Here is a 26,924-nt window from a genome sequence, read left to right on the forward strand (position 1 = left end):
GAGATATACCGCTAACATTTTCAGGCCGGCGCTCCGCCCCGCGATTCTTTACGGCCGCTGGGCCGTTAAGCCCCGCCCCTGAGGGTTCGTCCAATCCGGACCCAACCTTCAGTCCGCGCCTTCACGTTCCTTGTTGCCACTTCCGATCCGCTCCCGGAAGTTGCGCTGCGGAGCCAAATTTGAAGCAAGCTGAGACGCGGAGGCACGGCCACGAAGCTGAACCCGTCGCGTTTTCCTTGGCTACCTTAGCCACTTGAGACCAGTCATCATGCCTATCCGTGCTCTGTGTACCATTTGCTCTGACTTCTTCGATCACTCCCGCGACGTGGCCGCCATTCACTGCGGCCACACCTTCCACTTGCAGTGGTGAGTGACTGCTCTGTTGGAGCTGGGCACTCGCCCCCGTACGGCTACAGGATTGTGGGGTGTCGGGCCTCCGGGCGACCCGACCCCGGAGCCCAGACTGGTGATGAGGACGGCATTAGACGGAGTCCCACGAGAGTTCCTGACCTGGGTAGAGGCGGGTTATGGCAGGCTTCCCGGAGGAGGTGACAGCTGAGCTGAGGTCGGGGGTACAGGGTTGGTTTTTTTGTTTTTGTTTTTTGTGTTTTTTTTTGGCGGTCCGCGGGCCTCCCACTGTTGTGGCCTCTCTCGTTGCGGAGCACAGGCTCCGGACGCGCAGGCTCAGCGGCCATGGCTCACGGGCCCAGCCGCTCCGCGGTATGTGGGATCTTCCCGGACCAGGGCACGAACCCGTGTCCCCTGCATGGGCAGGCGGACTCTCAATCACTGCGCCACCAGGGAAGCCCCAGGGTTGGTTTAATGAAGACAGAGTAGGGGTTTCTTTGATCGACTTGCAAAGAGATGTGATTTCAAAATTATTAGCCAGGGCAGAAATGAACTTTCACCACATTAGCGAGCCCTTTTGTTTCTTCGAGACCTAGTAGACTACTGGCTACCCGATTTCTTGTGGTTTGTTTGATGGTTTGGAATGATTCTGTCCAGAGTCATCTCGTTGGTCAGACACTTCAGTGTATTCACTGACCCCAGCAAACCCAAGTTAACATCGAAGGGTAAGGAGGTGCTTTCTAATCAAGCCGTTCTGTTGAGTGTGCAGCTAGTGAGGAGATTCCTCTAGCAGCTGTGAACAGGCTGATTCCGAGCTTTTTTAATTGTGGTGAAATATGTGTAACATAAAATTAACCATTTTTTCATTTTCCTTTTTTTTACTATACACTTTTATTATAGTAAAAAATATATAAGATAACATTTAACACTTTAACCTTTTTAAAACTTTTGTAAAAGTTTACTTAACAAAAAAGTTCAGTATGAAAATGTACACAACCTGATTTTTATATCATAGTAAAAGAGGCCCTTTGGAAAGGGAACACGTGGAAACAATTGATTTCTCTGGGGAACACAGTTCTGTTGCCCAGTAGTTGCCATCTCCACACATTCACCTATCACAAGATTTATAAAGGGATCAAATTCCTGCAATATTCCTTGGACATGTCTGCCACCATTTAATTTCAATGATAACTTCTTCATAAAATTTTAAAATTTATCAGAAGGGTGTTTACTCAGTGAGCTCAAAGATGCCTTGCATTTTAACCATTTTTAAGTGTACAATTCAGTGGCATTAAGTACATTCACAACGTTGTGTAACCATCACCACTATCTATTTCCAAAACATTTCCATCATTCCAAACAGAGCACTGTATCCATTAAACAATAACTTTCCATTCTCCCCTTTCCACAGCCCATGGAAACCTCTATTTTACTTTCTGTCTCCTTGAATTTTTCTATTCTAGCTACCTCATATAAGTGGAATCACACATTTGGTTCTTTTGAGTCTGGCTTATTTCACTAAGTGTAACGTTTTCAAGGTTCATCCATGTTGCAGCATGTCTCAGAATTTCATCTTTATGACTAAGTAGTATTCATTGTATGAAAATACCTCATTTTGTTTATCCCTTTATCTGTTAATAGACATTGGGTTGTTTCCATGTTTCAGCTACTGTGAGTAATGTTACCATGAACATTGGTGTACAAGTATCTGTTCACGTTCCTGCTTTCATTTCTTTTTTTTTTTTTTTCCTGCTTTCATTTCTTTTGGGTTATCCCCAGAGGTGGAATAGCTGGATCATACGGTAATTCTATATTTAATTTTTTGGGAAGCTGCCTTACTGTTTTCCACATCAGCTGCACCATTTTACATCCCCGCCAACAATGCACAAGGGTTGCAGTTTCTCCGCATCCTTGCCAAAACTTATTTTCTGTTTTGTTTTTTTTCCATAATAGCCATCCTAATGGGTGTCTTCTCTTTTATTGTGTGTGTTTAAAGCTATCAGATTCCCTCTTAGCACTGCTTTTGCTGTATTACACAGTTTTGGTATGTTTTCATTGTCATTAATCTCATGGTATTTTCTAATTTCCCTTGTGATTTCTTCTTTGACCCATTGGTTGTCTAAGAGTGTGTTGTTTAATTCCACACATTTGTGAATTTTCCATTTTTCTTCTGTTATTGATTTTTAGTTTCATTCTATTTTGATCAGAAAAGATACTTGGTGTGATTTCAGCCTTTTAAAATGTAAGACTTGTTTTGTGGCCCAACATATGACCTTCCTAGAGAATGTTCCACGTGCACTTGAGAAAAATGTGTGTTCTTCTATTGTTGGGGGGAGTATATGTCTGTTAGGTCTATTTGGTTTAAAGAGTTGTTCAAGTCCTCTAGTTCCATATTGATCATCTGTATGATTGTTCTATCCATTATTGAAATTGTGGGGTACTGACATCTCCAACTTTTAAAATAATTTTTAAAAAAATTTTATTTATTTTTTTGGCTGCATTGGGTCTTCGTTGCTGCATTTGGTCTTTCTCTAGTTGTGGCGAGCGGGGGGCTATTCTTCTTTGCGGTGCAGTGCACAGGCTTCAGTAGTTTGGCTCGTGGGCTCTAGAGTGCGGGCTCAGTAGTTGTGGCACACGGGCTTAGTTGCTCCGCAGAATGTGGGATCTTCCCGGACCAGGGATTGAACCCTTGTCCCCTGCACTGGAAGGCTGATTCTTAACCATTGAGCCACCAGGGAAGTCCCAACACCTCCAACTTTTTTTTTTTTTTTTTTTTTTTTTTTTTTTTTTGGCAGTACGCGGGCCTCTCACTGTTGTGGCCTCTCCCGTTGCGGAGCACAGGCTCCCGACGCGCAGGCTCAGCATCCATGGCTCACGGGCCTAGCCGCTCCGCGGCGTGTGGGATCCTCCTGGACCGGGGCACGAACGCGTGTCCCCTGCATCGGCAGGTGGACTCTCAACCACTGTGCCACCAGGGAAGCCCCAACACCTCCAACTTTTATTGGAGAACTTTTTGTTTCTCCCTTCAATTCTGTACAATTTTCTTCCATGTATATATTTCATATATATTTTGTTAGGTGCATATATGTTTATAATTGTTATGTCTTGTTGGATTGAACCTTTTATCAATATGTAAAGTCGTTCTTTGTCTCTTATAAACTTTTTTGACTTAAAGTCTATTTTGTCTGACAGTAATATAGTTACCTCAATTCTCTTTTTGTTACTATTTTTATTCTGCTTGAGAGTCATAGGTTTCTTTAACTTGTGGAACAATTTCTTTAATCAGTTCTGGGAAATTATCAGGCTTTATCTCTTCATGTATTGCCTCTATTCCATTATCTCTTTTCTTCCTATGTTAGTTTTTCATGTCTGCTATAACAAATTACAACTAACTTAGTGGCTTAAGAAAACACAGATGTATTATTTTATAATTCTGGAGGTCAGAAGTCCAAAATGGGTCTTGCTTGGTTAAAATCAAGATGGAAGTGGGGCTGTGCCTTCTTTGGCTCATGGCCCATTTCTCCATCTTCAAAGTCAGCAGTGTTACATCTTCAACTCTCTCTGTATGACTCCAATACTCCTGTCACACTTACAGGGACCCTTGTGATTACATGGGACACACCTGGATAATCTCCCCATCTCCTTAACTTAATCACATCTGCAAAATTACTCTTGTCATATAAGGTAACATAGTCACAGGTTTCAGAAATTAGGACGTACACTTCTTGAGGGGAGGACATTATTCTACCTAACACTTTCTTTCTGGAATTCCTAGTTATATGTATGCTAGACCTTCTCACAGTATCTTTTATATCTCTTATCATTTCTCATGTATTTTCCATCTTTCTAATTCTCGGTGTTTCCTCTGACTTGTCTTTCAATATACCAGTTCTTCAACTGTGTCTAAACTGCTATTAAACTCATCCATTGAATTCTTAATTTTGGCCATTTTTTCAGTTTTAGAATTTCTGTTTGGTCCTTATTAAATTCTGATATGTCAGCTTTTATTTTCGAATTCTCTGCTGATATTTTCTTTCTTTTTTTCTTTATTTAAAATAATTTTATTTATTTATTTATGGCTGCACTGGGTCTTCATTGATGCGTGTGGGCTTTCTCTAGTTGTGGTGAGCGGGGGCTACTCTTTGTTGCGGTATGCGGGCTTCTCATTGCCGTGGTTTCTCTTGTTGTGGAGCACTGGTTCTAGGTGCATGGGCTTCAGTAGTTGTGGCTCACGGGCTCTAGAGTGCAGGCTCAGTATTTGTGGTGCATGAGCTTAGTTGCTCCGTGGCATGTGGGATCTTCCCATACCAGGGATCGAACCTGTGTGCCCTGCATTGGCAGGCAGATTCTTATCCACTGCGCCACCAGGGAAGCCCTCTGCTGATATTTTCAATCTTAATTTTTATTTATTCATCATAATGTGTTTATTATGGTCTGTGAAAATCCGAATATCTTAAGTCTTTGTGGATATGTTCTGGTTTGCACTATGTAGTGCTTTTTTCCTTGTACAAGTGTTTACTTAAAAAAAATTTATTGAAATACATTACAGGGACTTCCCTGGTGGTGCAGTGGTTAAGAATCCGCCTGACAATACAGGGGACATGGGTTCCATCCCTGGTCGGGGAAGATCCCATGTGCCGTGCCGGAGCAACTAAGCCTGTGCACCCCAACTACTGAGCCTGCACTCTGGAGCCCACAAGCCACAAGTACTGAGCCCGTGTGCCACAACTACTGAAGCCCACGCACGTCTAGAGCCCGTGCTCCGCAACAAGAGAAGCCATCACAATGAGAAACCTGCGCACTGCAACGAAGAGTAGCCCCCACTCGCTGCAACTAGAGATAGCCCATGTGCAGCAACAAAGACCCAATGCAGCCATAAATAAATAAATATATAAATAATTTTTTTTTAAAGAAATGTTACATAAAAGTACAAATATAGGGGCTTCCCTGGTGGCGCAGTGGTTAAGAATCCGCCTGCCAATGCAGGGGACACGGGTTCGAGCCCTGGTCCAGGAAGATCCCACATGCCACGGAGCAACTAAGCCCGTGCGCCACAACTACTGAGCCTGAGCTCCAGAGCCCGCGAGCCACAACTCATGAAGCCCGGGTGTCTAGAGCCCATGCTCTGCAACAAGAGGAGCCACCGCAATGAGAAGCCCACGCACCGTGACGAAGAGTAGCCCCCGCTCACCGCAACTAGAGAAAGCCCGCGCACAGCAACAAAGACCCAACACAGCCAAAAATAAATAAATAAATAAATAAAACCTTTAAAAGTACAAATATAATAAGTGTGTAGCTTGCAGAATTTTCACAAACTGAACACGCCCTTGCAACCAGAATTCAGAACAAGAAACTAGACATCAGCACTCCAGAAACCTCCTCCTGAAACAGGCTGGGACCTGGGACACTGCCAGAGTGCTTGCACTTGCACCTAGACAAACCTCTCCTCAAGCAACAGAATACAGAGAAACTATAGGGGACTAAAAATAACTACATGTGTGCAGCAGCTGGGGCAAATTACAAACAAAAAATACAAAAAGGCCAAAACCCAGCTGTTGCTTCTGAAGTGCCTGGAGCAAAAGCAGGGTCTGTGCATGACCCCTGCACACAGCACCACCAGAGGGGTGGGCAGACTACCTAAGCCACCCCTGTGGCTCAATCTGCCGACCCGCCCTCTACACTCACCCCATTTAAGGAACCAGCTCCCCCCCTGCCCCACAGTGAGCAAGCAAGGGCACCTGTTGCTTGTTTTTGCTCCCTCAGGTGTAGCACAAGTCCCAATAAAGCCTTGCCTGAATTTCTTCTCTGGCCTCTTATCAGTTTCTATTGATTAAAGAGTCCAAGGACCCAGGTCGGTGCACTCTTTCAGTTATTCCCACCTGCCCGCCTTTCCCCCCCACACATAAGGATAGCCACTGTCTTGACTTACGGCAACATAGATGAGTTTTGCCTACTTTTTTACTTTATGTAAATGGAGTTATACACAATATACCTTTTTTTGTATCTGGCTTCTCTTCCTCAGTGTTATACTTATGTAATTCATCCATAATTTGTTCTTAGTTGTAGACTCATTCGTTCTCATTGCTGTGTAGTATTCCATTGTGCATTGTTAGCTTTGTATTACATGTATTTGAAAAATTATTTATAGAAAAAGAATTGAGGCCTAGGATTATGGTATCATCTTCCTGAAAGGACTCTGTTTCTCCCTGGTCCCTGGGGGTGGGATTGTTTACCAGTAGGAGACTACGTTTCGTTTTTGTTTTTTTTTGACTATGCTGCACAGCTTGTGGGATCTTAGTTCCCCCACCAGGGATTGAACCTGGGCCCTTGGCAAAAGCACGGAGTCCTAACCACTGGACTGCCAGGGAATTCCCTAGCAGGAGACTATTTTAATTAAAGTTTAAAGCAGATGGTGCATAGCTGGGCTGTGTTTTGCTTTTACTGCTACTTGCTTTTACCTCTAGTTTATCCTTACTTTGAAAGTGTACCCCTTTGGAGCCCCAGCTTACATGGGGTTATTATTACAATCCCCATCTCTGAGGGAGTCTGGCTTTGACTGTTGCCCCCCCATGCCCCACTCCAAGCCTAGAAAGTTGACAAAATTGCAGCTCAGCGGTAGGGAAATCCAAGCCAACAGGGCCCAAAAAAGGGCCAATTGGTTGGAGTGCTTGTACCAGTCAGGCCTTGTGGGATATATCGTCATGGCCTGTGGTGCTGCCCTCCTGGGTAGGCAGGCATTGGGTCGAGGAGGAGCAGGACAGGTGCTGTTCTGGTCGGGGTGGCTACCTGGCCTGTATGTCTCGCTCCAAGCCATGGCTCACAAGTCTGTTTTTCTGTTTCTCATTCCAGCCTAATTCAGTGGTTCGAGACAGCACCAAGTCGGACCTGCCCGCAATGCCGAATCCAGGTGAAGGTGGTAGGATGAAAACACCTCAGCTAAAGACAGCTCCTTGCCAGGGATCAGGAATGAGGAAAGATCTCGGAAGCTAAGCAATGTCTTTGACCTATTTGGACCCTCATGGTTTGAGGCTGGTCGAGCCTCACTTGTGCTTTTGAGCGGCTTGGGAGGCCTGCTTGTGCCCAAGGATAGCAGGCGGATGGACTCTCATTGCCTGGGCCAATCTTCACCTGGGTAGATTTGGTCTCCTTCCCTGCCTTTCCCCTGCAATGCCCAGCACCTAGAGTTGGGGTTTCTTTTGAGCAGTTACCACATGGGTCTGCAGTGACATGACTTCAGTAACCACCAAGCTAGTGGCACCAGCTTGGGCCACCTACAGGGTTACAGAGGTCCTCTCACTCCAAGGGATGTGCTGTGAAAGGTTAGGCCTGAGATGGGCTTGGCTGAATGTACACTCTTGTCCTCCTTGCCCGTGACCCAGCTGTGCAGTCATACTGTATCTTGTTCTTTCATTCAGGTCGGTAAAAGAACCATTATCAATAAGCTCTTCTTTGACCTTGCCCAGGAGGAGGAGAGTGTCTTAGATGCAGAATTCTTAAAGGTACCCAGAATTTATCTCATTCTACTGAACCCCAAACCCTCTGAGAGTTCACTTTCTGCTCCTATCCAGGGAGAGTACCTCAAGTATGGAGATGGAGTTCTGGAGGGAGGACTTGGTAGAGATTTCAAGGCAGAGGCTGAGAGAGCAGAGGACAAGTGATGATGCTACAGTCATTGGAGAAATACGCTGTTAGGGAGGAAGGGAGCCACTTGACTGTGAGCCCTCACCTGGGGATTTCAGAGCAATTCTGACCATAGTTCAGAGTGCATCTCCTGAAGTTCCCTCACCTCGCAAAGGGTCTACAACCATCTTTTCAGTCCTCAGCCAGGGAATATGTGTGAACCTACTGTTCACAAACCTGCCTGTGCTTCAGAACTGCCTGGGGAACTTGGTATATATCCAGGTGCCTGAGTCTTTCTCAGAGCAGGAATGGAGGGCAGAGCCCCTGGAATCAAGATATACAGCCAGGATAGAAACCCACACTGCAGGGGAGGATGGGTGGATTCCCTCCTACACTTATACTGCTTCCCCTCCAAGTGTAAGGTTTAGCTTTCTTTGTGCACAAAGGGATTGGATTGGCAGAAACCTCTCAAGGAAGTGGGATTGGAGTTTGCAAGTGAACCTGGACTCTGAGGGTTAATTTGCTGGGCATCTGTCAGATCAGGATTCATTTGGCCCTGGTCCCAGGGTGCTGTGATGTCCTTGGAACCTCACTGCTTCAAGAACATGGAACTTTTATGCTTAAAGCTAACATGTTCATCGTCATGGTAACTGCTCCCAGTTTTAAGCCGTGTCCTCCCTGTGATAAAGGCAACAAAGGCAGCTTCATTTCTTTCTGGCCTTCTGAGCCAGATCTAGGAGACAGGGAGGCAAAATCTTGAGTAGTTTGGAGCAAGGGCTGCTTGGAAGGCACCCTGCTTGGGTGTGGAAGGAGCCAGGGGACTAGCGGTAGCTTTGGGCTGGCAGCCATTCTCAGGCATCCCGTGTGTGCCCTTCTCTACCCACCGCTTCCACCCCAGATGTCTGGCCTATTTGACCAGCTCAGCCACCAACAGCTCCTGCCCCAGGGTCCTGGGTAGAGAGTCTGACAACAGGGACTTATCCACGCACTGGGGCTAGGCCTTAGTATTGGTCACATGTGATATTCTGAGTCTTTCTTTTTTTCTAAACTTATTTTATTTATTTTTTATTTTTGGCTGCGTTGGGTCTTTGTTGCTGCGTGAGGGCTTTTCTCTAGTTGCATTGAGCGGGGGCTACTCTTTGTTGCGGTGCACGGGCTTCTCACTGTGGTGGCTTCTATTGTTGTGGAGCACAGGTTCTAGGCACATGGGCATCAGTAGTTGTGGCTCGCGGGGTCTAGAGCGCAGGCTCAGTAGTCGTGGCTTGCCGGTTCTAGAGCACAGGCTCAGTAGTTGTGGCGCACGGGCTTAGTTGCTCCACAGCATGTGGGATCATCCCGGACCAGGGCTTGAACCCGTGTCCCCTGCATTGACAGGCAGATTCTTAGCCACCGCGCCACCAGGGAAGCCTGATATTCTGAGTCTTGCATTGACCTGGGAAGGGTAATCTGGAGGAGGATTTTTCTGGATTGCATCTAGCTACCACCATGGACCCTAGGCCAAGCCTTTCAGGTCTGCCGAGCCTGGTTTTCCTGCTTATGGAGTAGGCATGTCTCTTGCCCACAGGGGTGTTGAGTACATGGGACTCCTGAATGGGAGCTGGGCTCAGTTCTGCTCCAGCCTCTCAGTGGTTCTGTGGCAGTGGCTTCGGAACATATGCATGCACTTTGAGAGGCCCATTTGACTCTCACAACAGTCTGCTTAGAGCCTAGTGCAGGTGAGATTTCATCCAGGGGTGCAAAGTTGTCCTGGTTCACCTACCTATTGGATTCTGGGGCTGGAAGATTCATGGTGCACAGAGCCAGCTTAGAGCTTGGAGAGGGGAAGACCATGAAGCAGGCAGGACCCAGGGTGGAGGGAAGCAGTGGTGGCCCAAGGTGCTTGGACATCCCAATTCTGTGTCCCCGGTGAGTGCAGCTAATGCCAGAGAGGGTCAAGGCCAGCACAGGCCCAAGGAAGTGATGGAAGCCTCTGCCATGAGACTGACTGCACAGGCGCAGCTCCACTTCTTTTGCCCCTGTTATGCCTCTTTTCCTGTCCTAGGGTCTTGTACCTGAAATTATTTTCATCCATTTTATCTACTTTTTAAAAAGGCACACATGCAACTAGGCCCGTGAGCCACAACTACTGAGCCTGCGCGTATGGAGCCTGTGCTCCGCAACAAGAGAGGCCACGATAGTGAAAGGCCCGCGCACCGCGATGCAGAGTGGGCCCCGCTTGCCACAACTAGACAAAGCCCTCGCACAGAAACGAAGACCCAACACAGCAAAAATAAAAAAATAAATAAAAATTAAAAAGGCACACAGAGATAAAGCAAGGTTTCTCTCTCCATTGTTGACTTAGCTTGGCCTTGAGGTGCACAGGGTTCGTGCTTACCTGGGCCCATAGGCCTCCTTGTCCCCTCCTGGGGCTCCCCACAAGCCTTATGGGAGGCTGAGTGGAGGCCAGCTCTGATGCCTTCTTGCTGCTTATTGTGGGTATTGCCTTGCAGAATGAACTGGATAATACCAGAGCCCTGCTTTCCCAGAAAGGTGAGTTCCCAAGGGGCCCTGGGAAGCCCCTGACTTGGGTAGTGGAGGGAGAGGCCCTGGGAGGAAGGCCTCCAACCTTCTGGCAGAGCCAGGGGCTCTCCCTGCTTCATATGTCCAAGAGTCCTATCAGCTCTTGTGATTGGCAGAAAAGGAAAGGAAAGGGAGGTGACTGAAGCTGTCCACCTACATCAGGTGAGCCTCTTCTCTTTGTCTGAGGCTGCTTGCCTAGGACCTGGGCTGGGAGGGGGCTATCTAATAGGACAAAGTATTTGTAGGTGAAGGTTCCACTGCCAAGTTTGGCAGGAACTTGTTTGAGTTTTGGGAAGATGAATTAACTAGACCCACAGGAGCACGGAGCAGTGAAATCTTTACTCAAGTAGTTCCAAGCATCAGAAAGAGGATCTCATCCCCTGAAGAAACAGACTCTGGCTGGGAGTCCCTGGTTTGGTGTCTGCCAGAGAGAGAAGTGGGCCACCCAACTTCTGGCCTGAGACTTGTTCCTCACCTGGCTCTGGGGTGGTGTGCTGGAGCCCAAGGGCCTAGGTTCTCATACTGCAGTGTGGACGGGCCTCTTCTCTCCCTCCATCCCCCACCCTTGCTCCAGAGAAGGAAAAACGAGACAGCCAGCTCATCATTGACACTCTGCGGGACACGCTGGAAGAACGCAACGCCACTGTTGAATCCCTGCAGAAGGCCTTAGACAAGGCTGAGATGCTGTGCTCCACCCTCAAGGTGGGTCTCCAGGCCTTGTGGACACAGATTGGTGGAGAGATATAGTTTTAGTCCTGGACTCATCACTCTGGGCTTGTCTTTTGGTTCTGCCTTGGTGAATACCTTGGTTTGTGCAATTGTAAAATGGAGGCAAATCCCATCTTCCCCAGGCCTCCCATGCTGTACCCATCCAGCCCATGAGAAAAGGGTCGTATTGCCTGCGCTTATGGATTTTGTACTAGGTAGTTTCGAGAGGTGAGGCCTGCCCAGTGCTTCATGGAGGGGCTGCTCAGCCAAGACCTCAGTGAGGCTGGACCGTGTTTCCAAAAGTGGTTTGTACTCCACTGACAAAGCCAGCCTGAAGAACCTTCCATTAGCACTCTAGTCCTTGGCTGGGCTGCTCTCTGGAGCCAGATCAAACAGCATCCCAGGGAGGAGCATGGGGCCTTTGAAGTCGGCTGTGCTGAGCTGACCTGGCAGATCAAAGCCTGCAGAGCAAGTGGCTCTAGACCCAAATGAATTTTGTATCAGCCTGGGTTGGTGAGCCTCTTGCTCTCCAAGGGGCATGAGGTGATTGACTTGAATCCACAATTGATATTCTGGCCTCGTAGGAAGGAGCAGTCCTTGCTGGATGCCATTTGAAAGGGAAGGGGAGCCATCCTTGTGAACAGATAGGGCCCCAGGGTGTTCATTGTTTGTGTCTCTGCTTCGTGGCTGGCCTGGATCACGTGGCCTGGCCAGTGGGAAGGAAGGAGTGAACCAGCACCTGGCTGCAGAGCAGGAGTCTGCTGGCAGTCCCAGGTCAGAGATGAAGTGGCCAGGTACTGAGGGCAGCCTGGCCAGCTGCCTCTGGCTCAGCTCTCCTACCCCGGCAACTGTCCATAGGTCTAGATGGTGGATAGCGCAGCCTGGATTTGTACTCCAGGTTTCTTCAGCCTCCTGCACAGCAGGCCACAGGACCCTGGCAGCCCCCAGCAGGCCTATAGATCCTGGGAGTGGGCTGTGCCTATGGTAAGACATATCTCAGGAGGAAGCAAGCAGGGAGGTGAGGAAGCAGCTAGCCTAGGGCCTCTTAGCAGAAAAGCACAAGCCAGAGTGGGGGCCAGGAGCCTTACCTCCTGGGCGTTGGAGCATATGCTTATCAGCATTTTCAAAAGCATACAGTTCTAGGGTAGTGTTCTCCCAATGACTTTAGCCTTGGCCCCTGGGAGCCTCCAAGCAACAGATATGTAGGGGTACGTTTGCTCTTCAGAAGCAGATGAAGTACTTGGAACAGCAGCAGGATGAGACCAAACAAGCACGGGAGGAGGCCCGCCGGCTCCGGAACAAGATGAAGACCATGGAGCGGTGAGCTTGGATCTGGGGCCTGCCCTGTGCCCTTGCACCTAGGGCCCCTCTGGGGCACAGCTCTGAGGGCTGCAGCAGGGGCTGACTCACCTCTGTAGCTCAACTCTCCATAGGCCATGGGGGGGCTCAGGCCAGCTGAGTATGGGCACAGGTCTTACTATGCCTCTATGGGCTCCTCTACTTTCCATGGGGGCTCTTGCCACACTCCTCCCTTTCCCTGTTGCCTGTGGCCAAATGACCTGGCAGGGCTTTTGTTCCAAGAACCTCTCTCTGGGGATCCCTGACCTAAAGCTCTCTGTCAACACCCCTTCTTCCTCAGCAGCATCGCTGCAGCTGTGCTTAGCTCTGCTGTGGGGCCTTTCTTTGGGCAGACCTGCCTGCTGAAGCATCCTAGCAGCTCAGGCTGTCACCATAGCAACGGCAGCAAAGGGAAGCAGAGCTGCACTGGGTATCTACCCATCAGCCTCCAGGTTTTAAATGCTGTGGGCTGGGTATTTTTCAGGATTGAGCTCCTACTCCAGAGTCAGCGGCCCGAGGTGGAGGAGATGATCCGAGACATGGGTGTGGGACAGTCAGCGTTGGAGCAGTTGGCTGTGTACTGCGTGTCCCTCAAGAAGTGTGTACCCTGGCCCCTCTATCCAAGCCCAGGAGCTAAGCCATGGCACCCCAGCCATGCCTCTCCGTCTGTTGCCCATCTCTTGTAAAGCACAGCAGGTGGAGTTAAGGGTTAAGTTAAGGTTAAGTTAAGGCTCTGGAGCCATGCTGCCTCAGTTTGAACCCTCACCCCTTTCACCATGTGGCCAGGAGCCAATTTCTTAACCTCTCTGATCCTCAGCTTCCTGAATGGAGATAATAATAACTTGCCTCACAGGATTATTGAGAGAATTGAGTGTGAATTATAAGTGTTATTTCTAAAGACATTGGCACAGCTTTCTGAGCCATGAGCCCCATCATGATATCTGGAGCCTGTTTCCCATCAGCACTGTTACTGACCCTGCCTGACTTGCATCAGAAACTCAGCTCAGATGTTCACTACAATGGGTGTGAGGTGGGAGAAAAAGGACCACTTGGCTGACAGGCATGGAGGATTCCAGATGCCTCATGTACGGGTCAGGTGGTGTAGGGGGCCTCGTAGTGGGGCTGGGGCTTCCTGCACACCCTCTCAAATCGCCAGTGCCTGCAGGCAGGCAGGGAACAGAGACTCACTAGCTCTCCTTGCATTGGGTGCCGGACCCTCCACAGCACCACCTGGTCCCCTCTGGGCTCAGGTGTCAGAGTAGGAATGAGAAGGGCTGAGGGCTTGGGCTGGGCTTTGTGTTTGGTTGGTGTTGTGGCTCAGTCTGACCAGCAGGTGTCTGGTGCTGACATGTCTTTCCATGGCCCCTTTGTAGAGAGTACGAGAATCTAAAAGAGGCACGGAAGACCTCAGGGGAGCTAGCCGACAAACTGAAGAAGGACTTGTTTTCTTCCAGAAGCAAGGTAATTCAGTGGGGAGCTGACAGTGAAGGGAGAGGTGGCTGTCCTTTTGTCATGCTCATGTGTGATCCTAAGCAAGGCCATGGGGCTGTTGGATGACTCACAGAGGCTGGTTTCTGATACTTACTGGGCATTGACTCTGGCTACATGGCTTGTCCAGTTAGGGTGGCAGGTCAGGCAGGTATCCCCCCAGTTTCTGCACACTTCTGTTCCCCTCTGCTCTTCTTGGTACCTCTCAGCTGGCTGGAGCACACAGGTCCCAAATGTGACAGCTTCAGGGGCGTGTTTTTTGTTCCAGGCCCAGAGTAGGAGGCCTCTTGTTTGGGGGTATTTTTTGTTTTGTTTAATTTTGTTTGTTTGTGTTTTTTGGCCACGCCACTTGGCTTGTGGGATCTCAGTTCCCCAGCCAGAGATTGAACCTGGGCCATGACAGTGAAAGCCTGGAATCCTAACCACTAGGCCACCAAGGGACACCCAGTAGAAGGCATCTTGGAACCTGATTCAGTCAGCACAGCATTTTTTATTTCTGGGCATGATGCATCCATGGGCAAGGGTGTAGGAAGTAGCCCTTGCTCCTGGGCAGCTCCAGATGGACATTGCCAGACTAAGGTCCAGCCCCATGGAGCTAGGGTCTCCCTCCCGTGTTCCCAGCTCTTCTGGACCCCGGGCTACCACGAGCTAGTGTAGCAGCAGGTGCGGGCAGGGCACATGGCCACCCCTTGGTTCATCCTTTTCTCCTTACACTTTCTTGTAGTTGCAGACAGTCTACTCTGAACTGGACCAGGCCAAGTTGGAGCTGAGGTCGGCCCAGAAGGACTTACAGAGTGCTGACAAGGAAATCGCAGTGAGGGACATCTCTGGCCAGGCGGGAAGGAGGGGTGGCTTATGTGCCCTCCAATAACAGGGCTGGCTAGTTCTGCCCGTGAAACCTTGCACCAGTCAGTGGTGGTGGCTCTGGGATCCCTGCATCCTCCTGGGTCAGGGTGGGTCAGGACATGTGCCTTGGCCCTTGGTCTGGAGCCGGGGCCTCCTCAGCAGAGGACAGAGAGCACCTGGGTCTTCCTCACTTCCAGACTGTAGGCACAGTCTGTCCTGTGCCTACATCCTTGAGACCAACAGAGTAGGGGCTCCACCAGAGAGGGGTTCTGAGGTCGGGTGGTCCTGGCCTCCTGAGCCTGATATTTGGGTTTCGGGCCTTGTTCTCTTCCCAGTGGGGTTGCCTTTCCTGTGTGGTGCTCAGTCCTTGGCAGTCCCTCTGGACTTGGTGCCTCAGCGTCTCTTTCACACTCTTCTCTTTCCTTCCCCAAGAGCCTGAGAAAAAAGCTAACGATGCTGCAGGAAACCCTGAACCTGCCACCAGTGGACAGTGAGACTGTCAACCGCCTGGTTTTAGAGAGGTTTGTTGACCCTCTGGGGTGGTGCAAGGGCTACAGGCTGGAGGAGCTCCCTGGTAAGGGTGTCCTCACTCCTCCTGGCTTTGTGGGAGTAGGTGGCCCATGTGGGCCTGAAGGCTGTGGACCCCCTGCCCTGGGAGATAGCCAAGATTTAGCTGGAAAGCAGCTTTGAGGTAGATTCTGGGCTCTGACAAGGAGAGTCCAGGGGAGGCCAGAAAGGACCTAGGGCTGGTCAGAGAAAGGTCAGGAGCACCAGCTCAGGGCATCCTGTTTATGGAATGGCTCACCTAATGTATCCGTCTGCCCCAGGTTCTGAAACAATCACGGAAATACTGTAACTCTCTTCTGGTTCCAGGAATATGCACATTAAAGCTGCCAGCAGAGGGAGCCAAGAGCCAGAGGGATGGGTGTCCTCCTCCCGAGTGTTCCACAGAAGCCAATGGGCTGAGAGGGTCCTCAGGGCAATCTCCTGCCTAGCAGCCCTCCTGATGGTCCAGACAGAAAACACAACCCAGCAGCCCAGCCACTTTTTTTTTCCCCTGAGCCACGCAGCATGCAGGATCTTAGTTCCCCAGTCAGGGATCGAACCCATGCCCCCTGCATTGGTAGCACAGATCCTTAACCACTGGACCACCAGCGTAGTCCCCAGCCACTTTTTAAAAAAAAATTTATTTTGTTTTTGGCTGCGTTGGGTCTTTGTTGCAGTGCATGGGCTTCTCATTGCGGTGGCTTCTATTGTTGCAGAGCATGGTCTCTAGGCACAAGGGCTTCAGTAGTTATGGCTTGCAGGCTCAGTAGTTGTGGCTCACGGGCTCTAGAGCACAGGCTCAGTAGTTGTGGCACACAGGCTTAGTTGCTCTGCGGCATGTGAGATCTTCCCGGACCAGGGCTCAAACCCGTGCCCCCTGCATTGGCAGGCGGATTCTTAACCACTGCGCCACCAGGGAAGCCCCCCAGCCACTTTTATTTGAGCCACTTTTTTTTTTTTATTTAGCTATTTATTTATTTAGGCTGTGCAGGGTCTTAGTTGCAGCGTGTGGGATCTTTAGTTGTGGCATGCAGTCTTCTTAGTTGCGGCATGCGGGCTGTTAGTTGAAGTGTGTGGACTTCTTAGTTGCAGCATGCCTGTGGGATCTAGTTCCCCGGCCAGGAATCGAACCCGGGCCCCCTGCATTGGGAGTGTGGCATCTTACCCACTAGACCATCAGGGAAGTCCCTTTGAACCACGTTTCAACGTTGGAAAATCATTATGCGCCCTCTTCCCCATATCCGCTCAGTTGCTAGAGCCTGCCCATCTAACTTCTATGGTGCCTTCCTGACCCTTTTCCTTGCTCCCACCTCCGTGTGAGGCTTATGACCTGTCGCCCGACTCCTCCCCCCTGTCCTGTATAGCAGCCCCATGGCATCATGCCACTCCCTTGCCAAACATCTCCCAGGACCCTTGGCACTGGCCTCAGGCCCTCATGGAGCTGGCCTTGTGGGCTGTGGTGGATATTCAGGCTTCAGCCAAATCACACTGCCCAATGCAGCAGAATACCCCTTGCCTTCCTGCTCCTATGCCCTCCTGTGCTTCTGCTCTTCTCCACACTGAAGCATCAGCTGCCCTGCGGAGCCTTCCCTAGTCTCCTCAGCAGAAATAAGCTCACTGTCCTCTGCACAGGTAGCACTTCTTATTCAGATGCCGTCAGGTGCTAGGGTCCACAGAGGTGCTCTAGAGGCTTTCTGGAGCCTGGTCTACCCCCTGTGTACACACCCGGCTGTGAGTAGACCGGGAGCCGCCTCCTAATCTGTGTCCCCACCGTCAGCTTCCTCACACACGCTCCTTCCTCTACACCATGGTACCCGGTCAGCGTCTGAGGGGGGCAGTGAATGCATGCAAGCCAGTTTCCTCTCATTCTCCTACCTTTCATTCCTCAATCTCTCTCTTTCCTTTCATACCTCAGGTCCTCCAGTGTTTCTTTTTTTTTTTTTTAATTTATTTATTTAATTTATTTATTTTTGGCTGCATCAGGTCTTCGTTGCTGCACGCGGGCTTTCTCTAGTTGCGGTGAGCGGGGGCTACTCCTCGTGGTGCGCTGGCTTCTCGTTGCGGTGGCTTCTCTTGTTGTGGAGCACGGGCTCTAGGCGCGCTGGCTTCAGTAGTTGTGGCGCGTGGGCTCAGTAGTTGTGGCACACGGTCTTAGTTGCTCTGCGGCATGTGGGATCTTCCTGGACCAGGGCTTGAACCCGTGTCCCCTGCATTGGCAGGTGGATTCTTAACCACTGTGCCACCAGGGAAGCCCCTTCCAGTGTCTCTTTACAGAGCCAGGGCTGCCTGCCTGCCCCAGTTTAGGTCTGAGGGCTGTGAGAGCGTGATAGGCACATGACTCTGTGAGGTCCATCCTGTGGCTGATTTTGACAAACTAAGCTCTGTTTCTGGTCCCTCCTACCTACTCTACCCTCAGAGCCCATCGGCCCAGCCACCTTGGAAGCCCCAGGTAACACAAAGGCTCTGTCAGGAGCTTGGCAGGTATAGTACCCACCCTCAGGGAGCTGTTAGTCTCAGTGACCATCTCATGTAGATAGACCTTTAGAACCCAACCTGGGTCAAGGCAGAAAGTAAAAATCCTTTTTTTTAGGATATCACTCAAGGCTGCTGTCTGCAAGCTCCCCATTGTGCTCCCTTCACTTTCTATTCCATGGGTTTCCGTGCACTTGTCATCTGTGTCTGGCGTCCACAGTAAGGGGGAGCACAAGCACAGAGGCTTCCTCTAGGTGCCCAGGGACTTTCCATTCCTGCTTTTGCTTACTTTCTTTTTATTTATTTGTTTGTTTGGTTGGTTGATTGCGCCGGGTCTTAGTTGCAACAGGCAGGTCCCTTAGTTGCAGCTTGTGGGCTCCTTAGTTGCGGCACGTGAGCTCCTTAATTGCGGCAGGTGAGCTCCATCGTTGTGGCATGCGAACTCTTAGTTGCGGCATGCATGTGGGATCTAGTTTCCAGACCAGGGATTGAACCTGGGCCCCCTGCATTGGGAGCTTGGAATCTTATCTACTGCACCACCAGGGAAGTCCCAATTTCCTTCCTTTTTAAGGCTGAATCAGCAATCTCCTTTTAAATTTGCACACATTCTTTCTTGCTCACTGAATGCATCCTTGGCAAAATATGCTATCCCTTGTTTTATGGTCTAGCATTTTCATTTCTGTCAGGGCCAGTGTTTGCACATCATGGCCTTTCTCTTGGACTTCCCTCTCATGCTTGGGGGTCCTTGGCTGCCTGTGGCCCTCTGAGGAGGAGTAACAGAAAGGTGTCCTGGGAACCCAACCTTTATGGGCAGGGATTGGGGGAATGTTCAGTCATCTGGTATCATGCTGAGTCTTATCTGAACCTAGGTGCAGAGGGATTTGCTGTCAGGTCCAGTACTGGCTGCCCTAAGATCCTGTGGATGGTTTGCAGATGACTTTAGGAAAGGCCCTTCTCATTCTTGGCCCCAGGTAGCAGGCTCACTTCCTGGTGCTCACTCCCTGATGTAGGGAGGGGTGGCACCAAGCTCGCACCTTCCATCAGTACCCCCATTTTCAGGCTTGTTTAATGCATCTGTAAATCCAGGTCTTCCCGGCTCCTCCCTTGCATCCGTAGACCTCTCCTGGTGGGTTCTGGCTATTGTGTAAGTCTCCTATCCCCTGGCCATGCTCTCTCCCAGATTTTTGTGGAAATCTATGGGTACTGATGATGGCTGCCCATTCCATTTGTTGCGGTAGGGTTATCCTTCACTCCTGTCATTCTAGGGAGGCCTCAGGAGGTAGCTATCGCCCCCAACCACAGAGGAGGTGTTTGGAAGACCTCTCTCATGGACCCCAAGAGCCTCTGACCTCCAAGCTGAAGGGAGTTGGGGAGGCCTTTGCTTAGGGTAGGCCTGCCGCTTGCCATGAGTTCATGGAGGACACACTGACTAACTTCCATGCCACACAGATAATAGGTCTGCCCAGCGCCTTGGTTGAGTTTTGGAAAGAGGGGTTTCTTGCCCCAATTCCTGAGTCCTCTGGCATGAAGCCCTGTATGTTGGCCATGGGTGAGTATCCCAAAGATGATGGTATCACCCAGGAGGACCTAAAGCCAGGCCCTCAACCATTTGGGGGGTGTATGTGGCCACTGAGCTCTAGACTCTTCCACTTTGTCAGACAGACAGAAGGTGGGAAGGAAAGAAAGACCATTGGCAGGAAGAAAAACAGGGTTCAAGCTTATAAAAGAAGAGGATTTACCAGGAAGTGTCTGAGGGAAAAAGAAATGTGTTCATATGAGCCACATGGTGTGGGGGAGTGAGGGAGGCACTGAGAACCTCCTGAGTCTTGAATTTAGTGTTGGGGATGGCCAGGAGGTGTGAGTGAAAAAGACTGGCTTGGCTTGAGCCAAGGCTGGGCACATGCCATGAACATCACTGGGCAAGGTCTGAGGCAATGGCAGCAGGAAGTCCTACCCTGAGCCACCTGGAGGGCAAAATGGCTCTCGTAGCCAGACCCTGCCTGCCTCCTGAGTGCACCTCTCCTAACCTGGACCTGGACTTGCTGAGGTTGGTAAATAGTGGCAGAGTAACAGATCTTACAGAATATTGGCATGGGGCTTCCCTGGTGGCGCAGTGGTTAAGAATCCTCCTGCCAATGCAGGGGACACGGGTTCAAGCCCTGGTCTAGGAAGATCCCACACGCCGCGGAGCAGCTAAGCCGTGCGCCACAACTACTGAGCCTGCGAGCCACAACTACTAAAGCTCGCGCACCACAACTACTGAGCATATGCTCTAGAGCCCCTGAGACAGAACTACTGAAGCCCACGCGCCTAGAGCCTGTGCTCCACAAGAGAAGCCACCGCAGTGAGAGGCCCAAGCACCGCAATGAAGAGTAGCCTCTGCTCACCACAACTAAAGAAAGCCCGCAAGCAACAACGAAGACCCAATGCAGCCAAAAATAAAAAAAAATTAATTAAATAAAATTATTTAAAAAAAAAAAAAAGATTGGCATGAGTGGTCCGGACTGCTGCTTTATGCTGTGGTTCCCAGAGGGGGAAGCAAAGCAACGCATGGAGTTGGTCTGAGGTGGGTCTATGCAGCCTTTGCTTCCACCTACAGGCAAGGAAAGGGTAGAGCTTCCAGGGGTCTGGCCAGGGAAAGAGAGAGTCTAAGCTTCCCAGATTGCTTACCGACCCAAGTCAGTGCAGGTATTTCCTTTCCTCTGATCTGCATACCCCATCTGGCTCCTGGCCAGAGACTAATACGGCACAGCTCATCCCTCTGTCCCTGAGTAGTGAGAGTAGGGCTGTGGGCAGCTCTGAAAGGCTCCTGAGGGAAAGAGTGTTCTTGGGGCTTCCCCTGCCACTCCCCGGAGTTCTCTGATCACAGGAGCCGGGGAGCCCCACCAGGTCTGGATGGGCTAGAAAAAATCCTGTTGGCTTAAATTTTCTAATAGAATTATACCACTCCCCCATTTAAAAAAGTGAAAACACATTCATTGTTGAGAATTTGGAAAATATGGACTTATCCCAGAGGTAGTCACCATTGACCAGTGGTATATTCCCTTCAAGTCCTTTTTCTGTATGTGGTAGAGTGGGGGATGTGTGTGCACAAGTCATGTGATTGTACTATACATAGAGTTTTCTTTGTTTTTTTTTCCCCCAATTTTATTGTGGTAAAATATACATAACATAAAGTTTACCAACTTTTTTTTTTTTTGGCTGCATCCGGTTTAGTTGTGGCACGCGGGATCTTCCTTGTGGCATGTGGAATCTTTCACTGTGGCACGCGGGCTTCTCTCTAGTTGTGGTGTGCGGGTTTTCTCTCTCTAGTTGAGGCACGCAGGCTCAGTAGTTGTGGCGCATGGGCTTAGTTGCCACATGGCACGTGGGATCTTAATTCCCCGACCAGGGATCGAACCCACGTCCCCTGCATTGGAAGGCAGATTCTTTACCCCTGGACCACTGGGGAAGTCCCTTACCAACATTTTTAAGTGTACAGTTCAGTGGTATTAAAGATGTTCATAAGGTTGTGCAACCATCACCAACATCCATCCCCCAAATTTTTGTCTTGTAAAACTTAAATTCTATACTCATTAAACAGTAACTCCCCATTTCCTCCCCCTCCACCTCAGCCCCTGGCAACCACCATTCTCCTTTCTGTCTCTGTGGTCTTGACTACTCCAAATACCTCATGTAAGTAGAATCTTTTTGTGACTGGCTTCTTTCAGTTGGCATAATGTCCTCACGGTTCATTCATGTTGTAGCATGTTGCAGAATTTCCTTTTTAAAGCTGAATAATATTCCATTGTATGTATATACCACATTTTGCTCATGCATTCTTTTGTAGATGGACTCTTGGGTTGCTTCCACCTTTTGGCTATTGTGGATAATGCTACTGTGAACACGGATATACAAATATCTCTTTGAGATCCTGCTTCCAGTTCTTTTGCACATACACCCAGAAATGGAATGGCTATATCACTTGATAATTCTAGTTTTAATTGTTTGAGGAGCTGTCTTTCTGTTTTCCATGGTGATTTAATCACTTTACATTCCCACCAACAGTGCACAGGGTTCCAATTTCAGAACATCCTCACCAACAGTTGTTATTTTCTGTTTTTTTTTTATAGTAGCCATCCTAATGAGTGTGAGGGGTGTCTCATTGTAGTTTTGATTTGCATTTCCCTAATGATTAGTGGTATTGAGGGTCTTTTCATGTCTTCATTGGCCATTTGTTTTGGGGGGATGGTTTCTTTGGGCCATGCTGCAGCTTGTGGGGATCTCAGTTCCCAGACCAGGGATTAAACCCGGGCCACAGCAGTGAAAGCCCAGAATCCTAAACATTAGGCCATCAGGGAACTCCCCTTTATTGGCCACTTATAAATTATCTTAGGAGGAATGTCTGTTCAAGTCCTTTGCCCATTTTCGATTGGGTCATTTGCTTTTTTGTTGTTGGGTTTTAGAAGTTCTCTATATATTCTGGATTTTAATCCGTTAACAGATATATGATTTGCAAATATTTTCTCCCATTCTGTGGATTGCCCTTTTACTCTATTGATAGTATCTTTTGATGCGCAAAATTTAAAATTTTTGTGAAGTCTAATTTTTCTGTTTTTTCTTTTGTTGACTATAGAGTTTTGTATTGCTTTTTAAATTTAACATATGAGCACTTTCCCATGTTATTAAGTTTACTCTCTAGAAACACTACTTTAATGTGTATATCACATTCAAGCTATGAAAGTACCAGCCCCCTAGGGGAGTCATTTTGACAGTTTCTAATATTGTGTCATTTGTCATAATAAGTAGCACTGGAAGGGACATTCCTCTCCTTCAGTCTGTAGTCACCTCTCTGACAGGATCCTTGCACTGCATTCTGAGAAATGAGGCTACGTGAATAAAAGGCCTTTTGGTTGTACATTTGGGTTTTGTGTGAGTTTTTGCTTGCTTCCTTCCATGTCTTCCAGACTTCCACTGTGTGAAGGACTAAGCCAAGTGGTTTCTTCTGTAGAGATTTGGGCTTCCTTGCAGGATGGCTGTAAACCAGGTGTGGGCTCCAGGCCCCTGGAGCTGAGCCATCTCTGATGCTTGAGGGGCTTTTGTTCTTCTGGGCTGCCACTGTGGTCTTGATTAACCAGGCCATCTCTGCCTATAGCCCAGCTCCTATGGAGATGCTGAACCTGAAGCTTCGCCGGCCAGCCTTCGGTGATGATATTGACCTCAATGCCACCTTTAATGTGGATACTCCCCCAGCCCAGCCCTCCAGCACCCAGCATGGCCATGCCAAGAGGCTCTTCCCAGAGAAGGCACAGTAAGTGGTAGTCCCTGGCCGTTCCACAGCCTGGAGGGAGGATGGCTAAGAGGTCTCTGCAGGCCCTGCCCTAATAGCTCTGAGTGGCTGACAGGGCAGTGAGGGCCACCTGGGCTTGGCCACGGCCATGGCTTTGGTTCCAGCTACCTTTCTGCCCTCTCCTGAGTACTCAATCTGTACAAAGCCCTTCTCTTGCTTGTCTCATTAATCTTCACAATCACCCTTCAAGCAAAGTTGGGGATGTGAATTAGAGAGAACACAAGGGTCCCAGTAGGGGCAGGTCTGGGCTGATGCTGTTGGGAGGCAGGGTGCTCCCAGGACCTTGAATGGGCTCGCTGGAGTCTTAAGTCAGGGACTCTGAACTTCCTCTTCCATTGTGTGCCCCACAGGCTCATGCTTGAGGCAGGACCATATCAGACTATGGAGCCCAGAGCCCTACCACTTAAGGAGGTAGCCCACAGGGGCAGACATGAAAAGCTGTGAGGAGCTGCAGTGGGATGGGTGGGACCTGCACTAGCAGTGCAGTGGGACTGGGAGTGGGGAGGCTGTCTCCTTGGCCAGGCAGGCCACTGTAGTTCATCATGGAGACAAGAGCTACTCCTGTACATCATGTAGGTGTACACTGCTCAGGTAAGGGAGTCAGGGGCTGAGCAAGGTTTTTCTCAATCAAAGACTTTGGACATGAGAGAAAGAAATTGAGATGTTAGGCAGTGGAGGTAGAGGAGGCCCTGGGAGAGGACAAAAGGGAAAGCCAGCTGGATTATCCACCCCTCCCCAGCCTCAGGGGCAGAGGCACCAGTGCTGTATAGGGCCAGGCCTGGTAGCAGTGAGAAACAAACCTAGAGCATGTGGGCTACAGTCAGGGGGCCTATCAGTGCCTGCTCGATACTCTGGCTTCCTCTTGTTGCCTCTTTAGCTATAAAGGTTGAAAGTGGGCACCTGGGGCCTGCAGGCTACCATACCTTTTAGAGACATTTCTACCATCTTCAGTGCCTGTGAGGGGGGTGAGGGAGCCTAGCCTCCCCAGAACCAGACTTGCAAGTGGAGCAAGAGGAGATTCTTCCCATGGTCATCATGTGGCATCACCACAGGCTATGGGGGCAGGAACAGAGGGGTTCAGTATCTGCAGGCCCTGATCCTGCCCCTGTCCTTATGGCTTTGAGAATCCACAGGGTCAGCCTTAGGTCACCATTCTCTCACCCTTCTGGGAAGATATGAGAAGAGGGTATCCAGCTGCTAGGGTCTCCAGGAGTTGGATGGAAACACTGTGTCCAGCTCTGGAACTAGGAGTGGCAGACCAGGGCCTGGGGCCATGATCTGTTCTGCCCCAGACCCTGCCTGCACAGATTTATCTAGGGAGATGGCCTAACCCTGTGTTCTGAGAGTACTTTACGGGCTCTCTAACTTACTGAGGGTCCTCTGGAGGTGGTGGCCCCTCTCTGGGCAGATGGGACTAGGCCTGAGCTCATTTTCAGGGCATGAGTGGCTTTCCTTCTGTGGGTAGTGAATTTGTTGGTTTCTCCAGCCCCACATACAGCCCAGAATGCGGTGAGGTGACTGAGAGCCCATCATTCCAATGGTGAGCATTCCAATGGAATTGGTTTGTCCCTGAGTGGAAGCCACAAGATTGGAATATGGCCCAGCCTCCCCTGCCTCCACCACTCTGGTGGCTGTGGCTATCCAGCTGTTCACAGACCTGCTCTTGGGGTGGGGATTACTGAGGTGCCTTGCCCAGCACGCAGCCATGCCAGCAGCCATGCCACGCGGTGGCTCCCCAAGGGGAATGTGCTGAGCCTGGTTCGCCTGCCCACCCCTTTTAAAAATATATTTATTTGTTTGTTTGTTTGTTTATTTATGGCTGTGTTGCATCTTTGCTGCACGGGGGTCTTTCTCTAGTTGCGGCGAGCGGGGGCTACTCTTCCTTGTGCGCGGGCTTCTCCTTGCAGTGGCTTCTCTTGTTGCAGAGCACGGGCTCTAGGCATATGGGCCTCAGTAGTTGTGGCTCACGGGCTCTATAGCACAGGCTCAGTAGTTGTGGCTCACGGGCTCTAGAACACAGGTTCAGTAGTTGTGGCGCATGGGCTTAGTTCCTCCGTGACATGTGGGATCTTTCCGCACCAGGGCTCGAACCCGTGTCCCCTGCATTGGCAGGTGGATGCTTAACCACTGTGCCACCAGGGAAGTCCCTCACCTGCCCCTTATGTCTTGCTCACCTGCCTCTTGTCTTCATGTTTCGCTCTTGCAGTTCTCCCATTCGGGACGTTCTCAAGAAGATGCCCAAAGGCTCCAAGCAGGTAAGGCTTCCCAGAAGAAGCTCAGGCAGTCACCCTCCAACTCTGGCCCGGACTGAGTATGAATCTGGTCTTCTGAGAGGTCAGGGTCTTGCCAGAGCCCTCTCACCCCTGGAGGACTGAAGCACTTTGGAGCCACCCTGGGAACCCTACTCACTGTCCTTCCTGCCTCCTGGTGAGGCATCAGAGATCCTGATCCTGTTCCAACACACCTCCTACCCTCCTCGTTTGCTGCCATCCGGCTTATCAAGCCTGGCTCTGGGGTCTTCTCTGCAGGAGTCTCAGCTCTTGCTGGGTGGCCAGCGCTGTCTGGGAGAGCCTGATGAGGAGCTGGCTGGTGCCTTCCCTGTCTTCATCCGGAATGCTGTCCTGGGCCAGAAACAGACCAAGAGGACCAGGGCAGAGCCCTGTCGCAGCACAGATGCAGTGAGTGTGGTTTCCTACAAGTGGCAAGTGCCAGCCTCCTTGGGGGTAGGGCTGGGTGGCCAGCCCCCTAGCCCATTAGCCTGGCCCACTCACCTCTTCCTTCTGCTTTAGGTAAGGACCGGCTTCGATGGACTTGGAGGCCGGACAAAATTCATCCAGCCTGTATCCTTGTTCTGTAGCATTGGGCTGAGCTGAGCTGTGGCGCCCACATCATCTCTCACCTGTACCCCCAGACCCCAGCCCACCAGTGGCTGCAGCCCCAGGTGTGCAGAGCCAGACCTTATTCAGTATAGCAGGGCTGCCCACCGCCAAGTCTGAGCCTTTCCTGCCCTGCATTCCATTCCAGTCCCCTCTTTAGGCCTCTTCCTTGACATTTCCTTCAGACTGACATGACTATGATCCGCTCACTGCCCGTTAAACCCAAGCCCAAGGCCAGGGCTAAGCAGAGACTGGGGGCCAGGACAGTGCTCCCTCCCTCCCAGGCCAAGCTGGACAACTTCCTGTGGTAGTGAGAACAGTGAGTCTGATCAGTGGCCAGATACATGCCTCTGACTTATAGGCCGAGGACCTCTGACTGGCTCGGCAGATGGTTGGGGGGGCATGGCCCCTCTTCTAGGACCAGCCCTGAGGACAAGGATAAACAAGAAGATGGGGTTGAAGGTGAGGCCCAGGAACTGTGCTTTTCCTGCACACACACCCTGCCCCACCCCCCATCATACTGGGTCTCCCTGTGAGAGCTGATGTGATCAGCTCACTGTTCCCACCAGCAGGGCTTGCTCCTTATTCTAGGCTCCCATTTATAGCCATGATCAGATGTGGCTGGGCTGCTTCTGGTCCTCCAGACCAGGGTTTTTTGTTGACTGTAAGGACCAAAGTGCTTGAGGCTTCTCAGGCAGCCTCAGCCTGCCCAAGCTTCTGCCTGTCTCTGACTTGCTGTTGGCCTGGGCCAAGCAGGGCGGGGAATGGGGGATGGTGGTAGGGAGAGGAGGGGG

The 26,924-nt window shown here is 50.2% G+C and overlaps 1 protein-coding gene across 4 annotated transcripts; it reads left to right on the forward strand.

The window, feature by feature from the left end:
- The first annotated feature begins 175 nt into the window (after window positions 1–175).
- On the forward strand, window positions 176–26,924 carry TRAIP (TRAF interacting protein). 4 transcript variants are annotated; one of them, XM_007113961.2, is made up of 15 exons: window positions 176–366; window positions 7,198–7,255; window positions 7,764–7,847; window positions 10,458–10,497; window positions 11,102–11,229; window positions 12,467–12,555; window positions 13,058–13,171; window positions 13,947–14,034; window positions 14,786–14,875; window positions 15,340–15,428; window positions 23,060–23,215; window positions 25,461–25,509; window positions 25,783–25,932; window positions 26,044–26,094; window positions 26,316–26,920. In XM_007113961.2, exons 1-15 carry the CDS (start codon window positions 269–271, stop codon window positions 26,439–26,441), a joined length of 1,410 nt encoding a protein of 469 aa, XP_007114023.1. In that variant the 5' UTR covers window positions 176–268; the 3' UTR covers window positions 26,442–26,920. The 4 variants fall into 4 exon arrangements, with proteins under 4 accessions (XP_007114023.1, XP_023979907.1, XP_007114022.1 ...); XM_024124139.2 differs by having other exon boundaries at window positions 12,464–12,555; window positions 26,316–26,919; XM_007113960.2 differs by having other exon boundaries at window positions 12,461–12,555; window positions 26,316–26,918.

Source organism: Physeter macrocephalus, chromosome 18, assembly GCF_002837175.3.
Source record: "Physeter macrocephalus isolate SW-GA chromosome 18, ASM283717v5, whole genome shotgun sequence".
Classification (NCBI taxonomy): Eukaryota; Metazoa; Chordata; class Mammalia; order Artiodactyla; family Physeteridae; genus Physeter; species Physeter macrocephalus.

Bases quoted from the DNA above. Each gene is read 5' to 3' on its own strand.
- TRAIP (XM_007113960.2), top strand. From the start codon at position 269: ATGCCTATCCGTGCTCTGTGTACCATTTGCTCTGACTTCTTCGATCAC. The intron at 13,172-13,946 runs GTGTGTACCCTG...GCCCCTTTGTAG, and splicing joins TACTGCGTGTCCCTCAAGAA to AGAGTACGAGAATCTAAAAG. The intron at 26,095-26,315 runs GTATCCTTGTTC...CATTTCCTTCAG, and splicing joins GGACAAAATTCATCCAGCCT to ACTGACATGACTATGATCCG.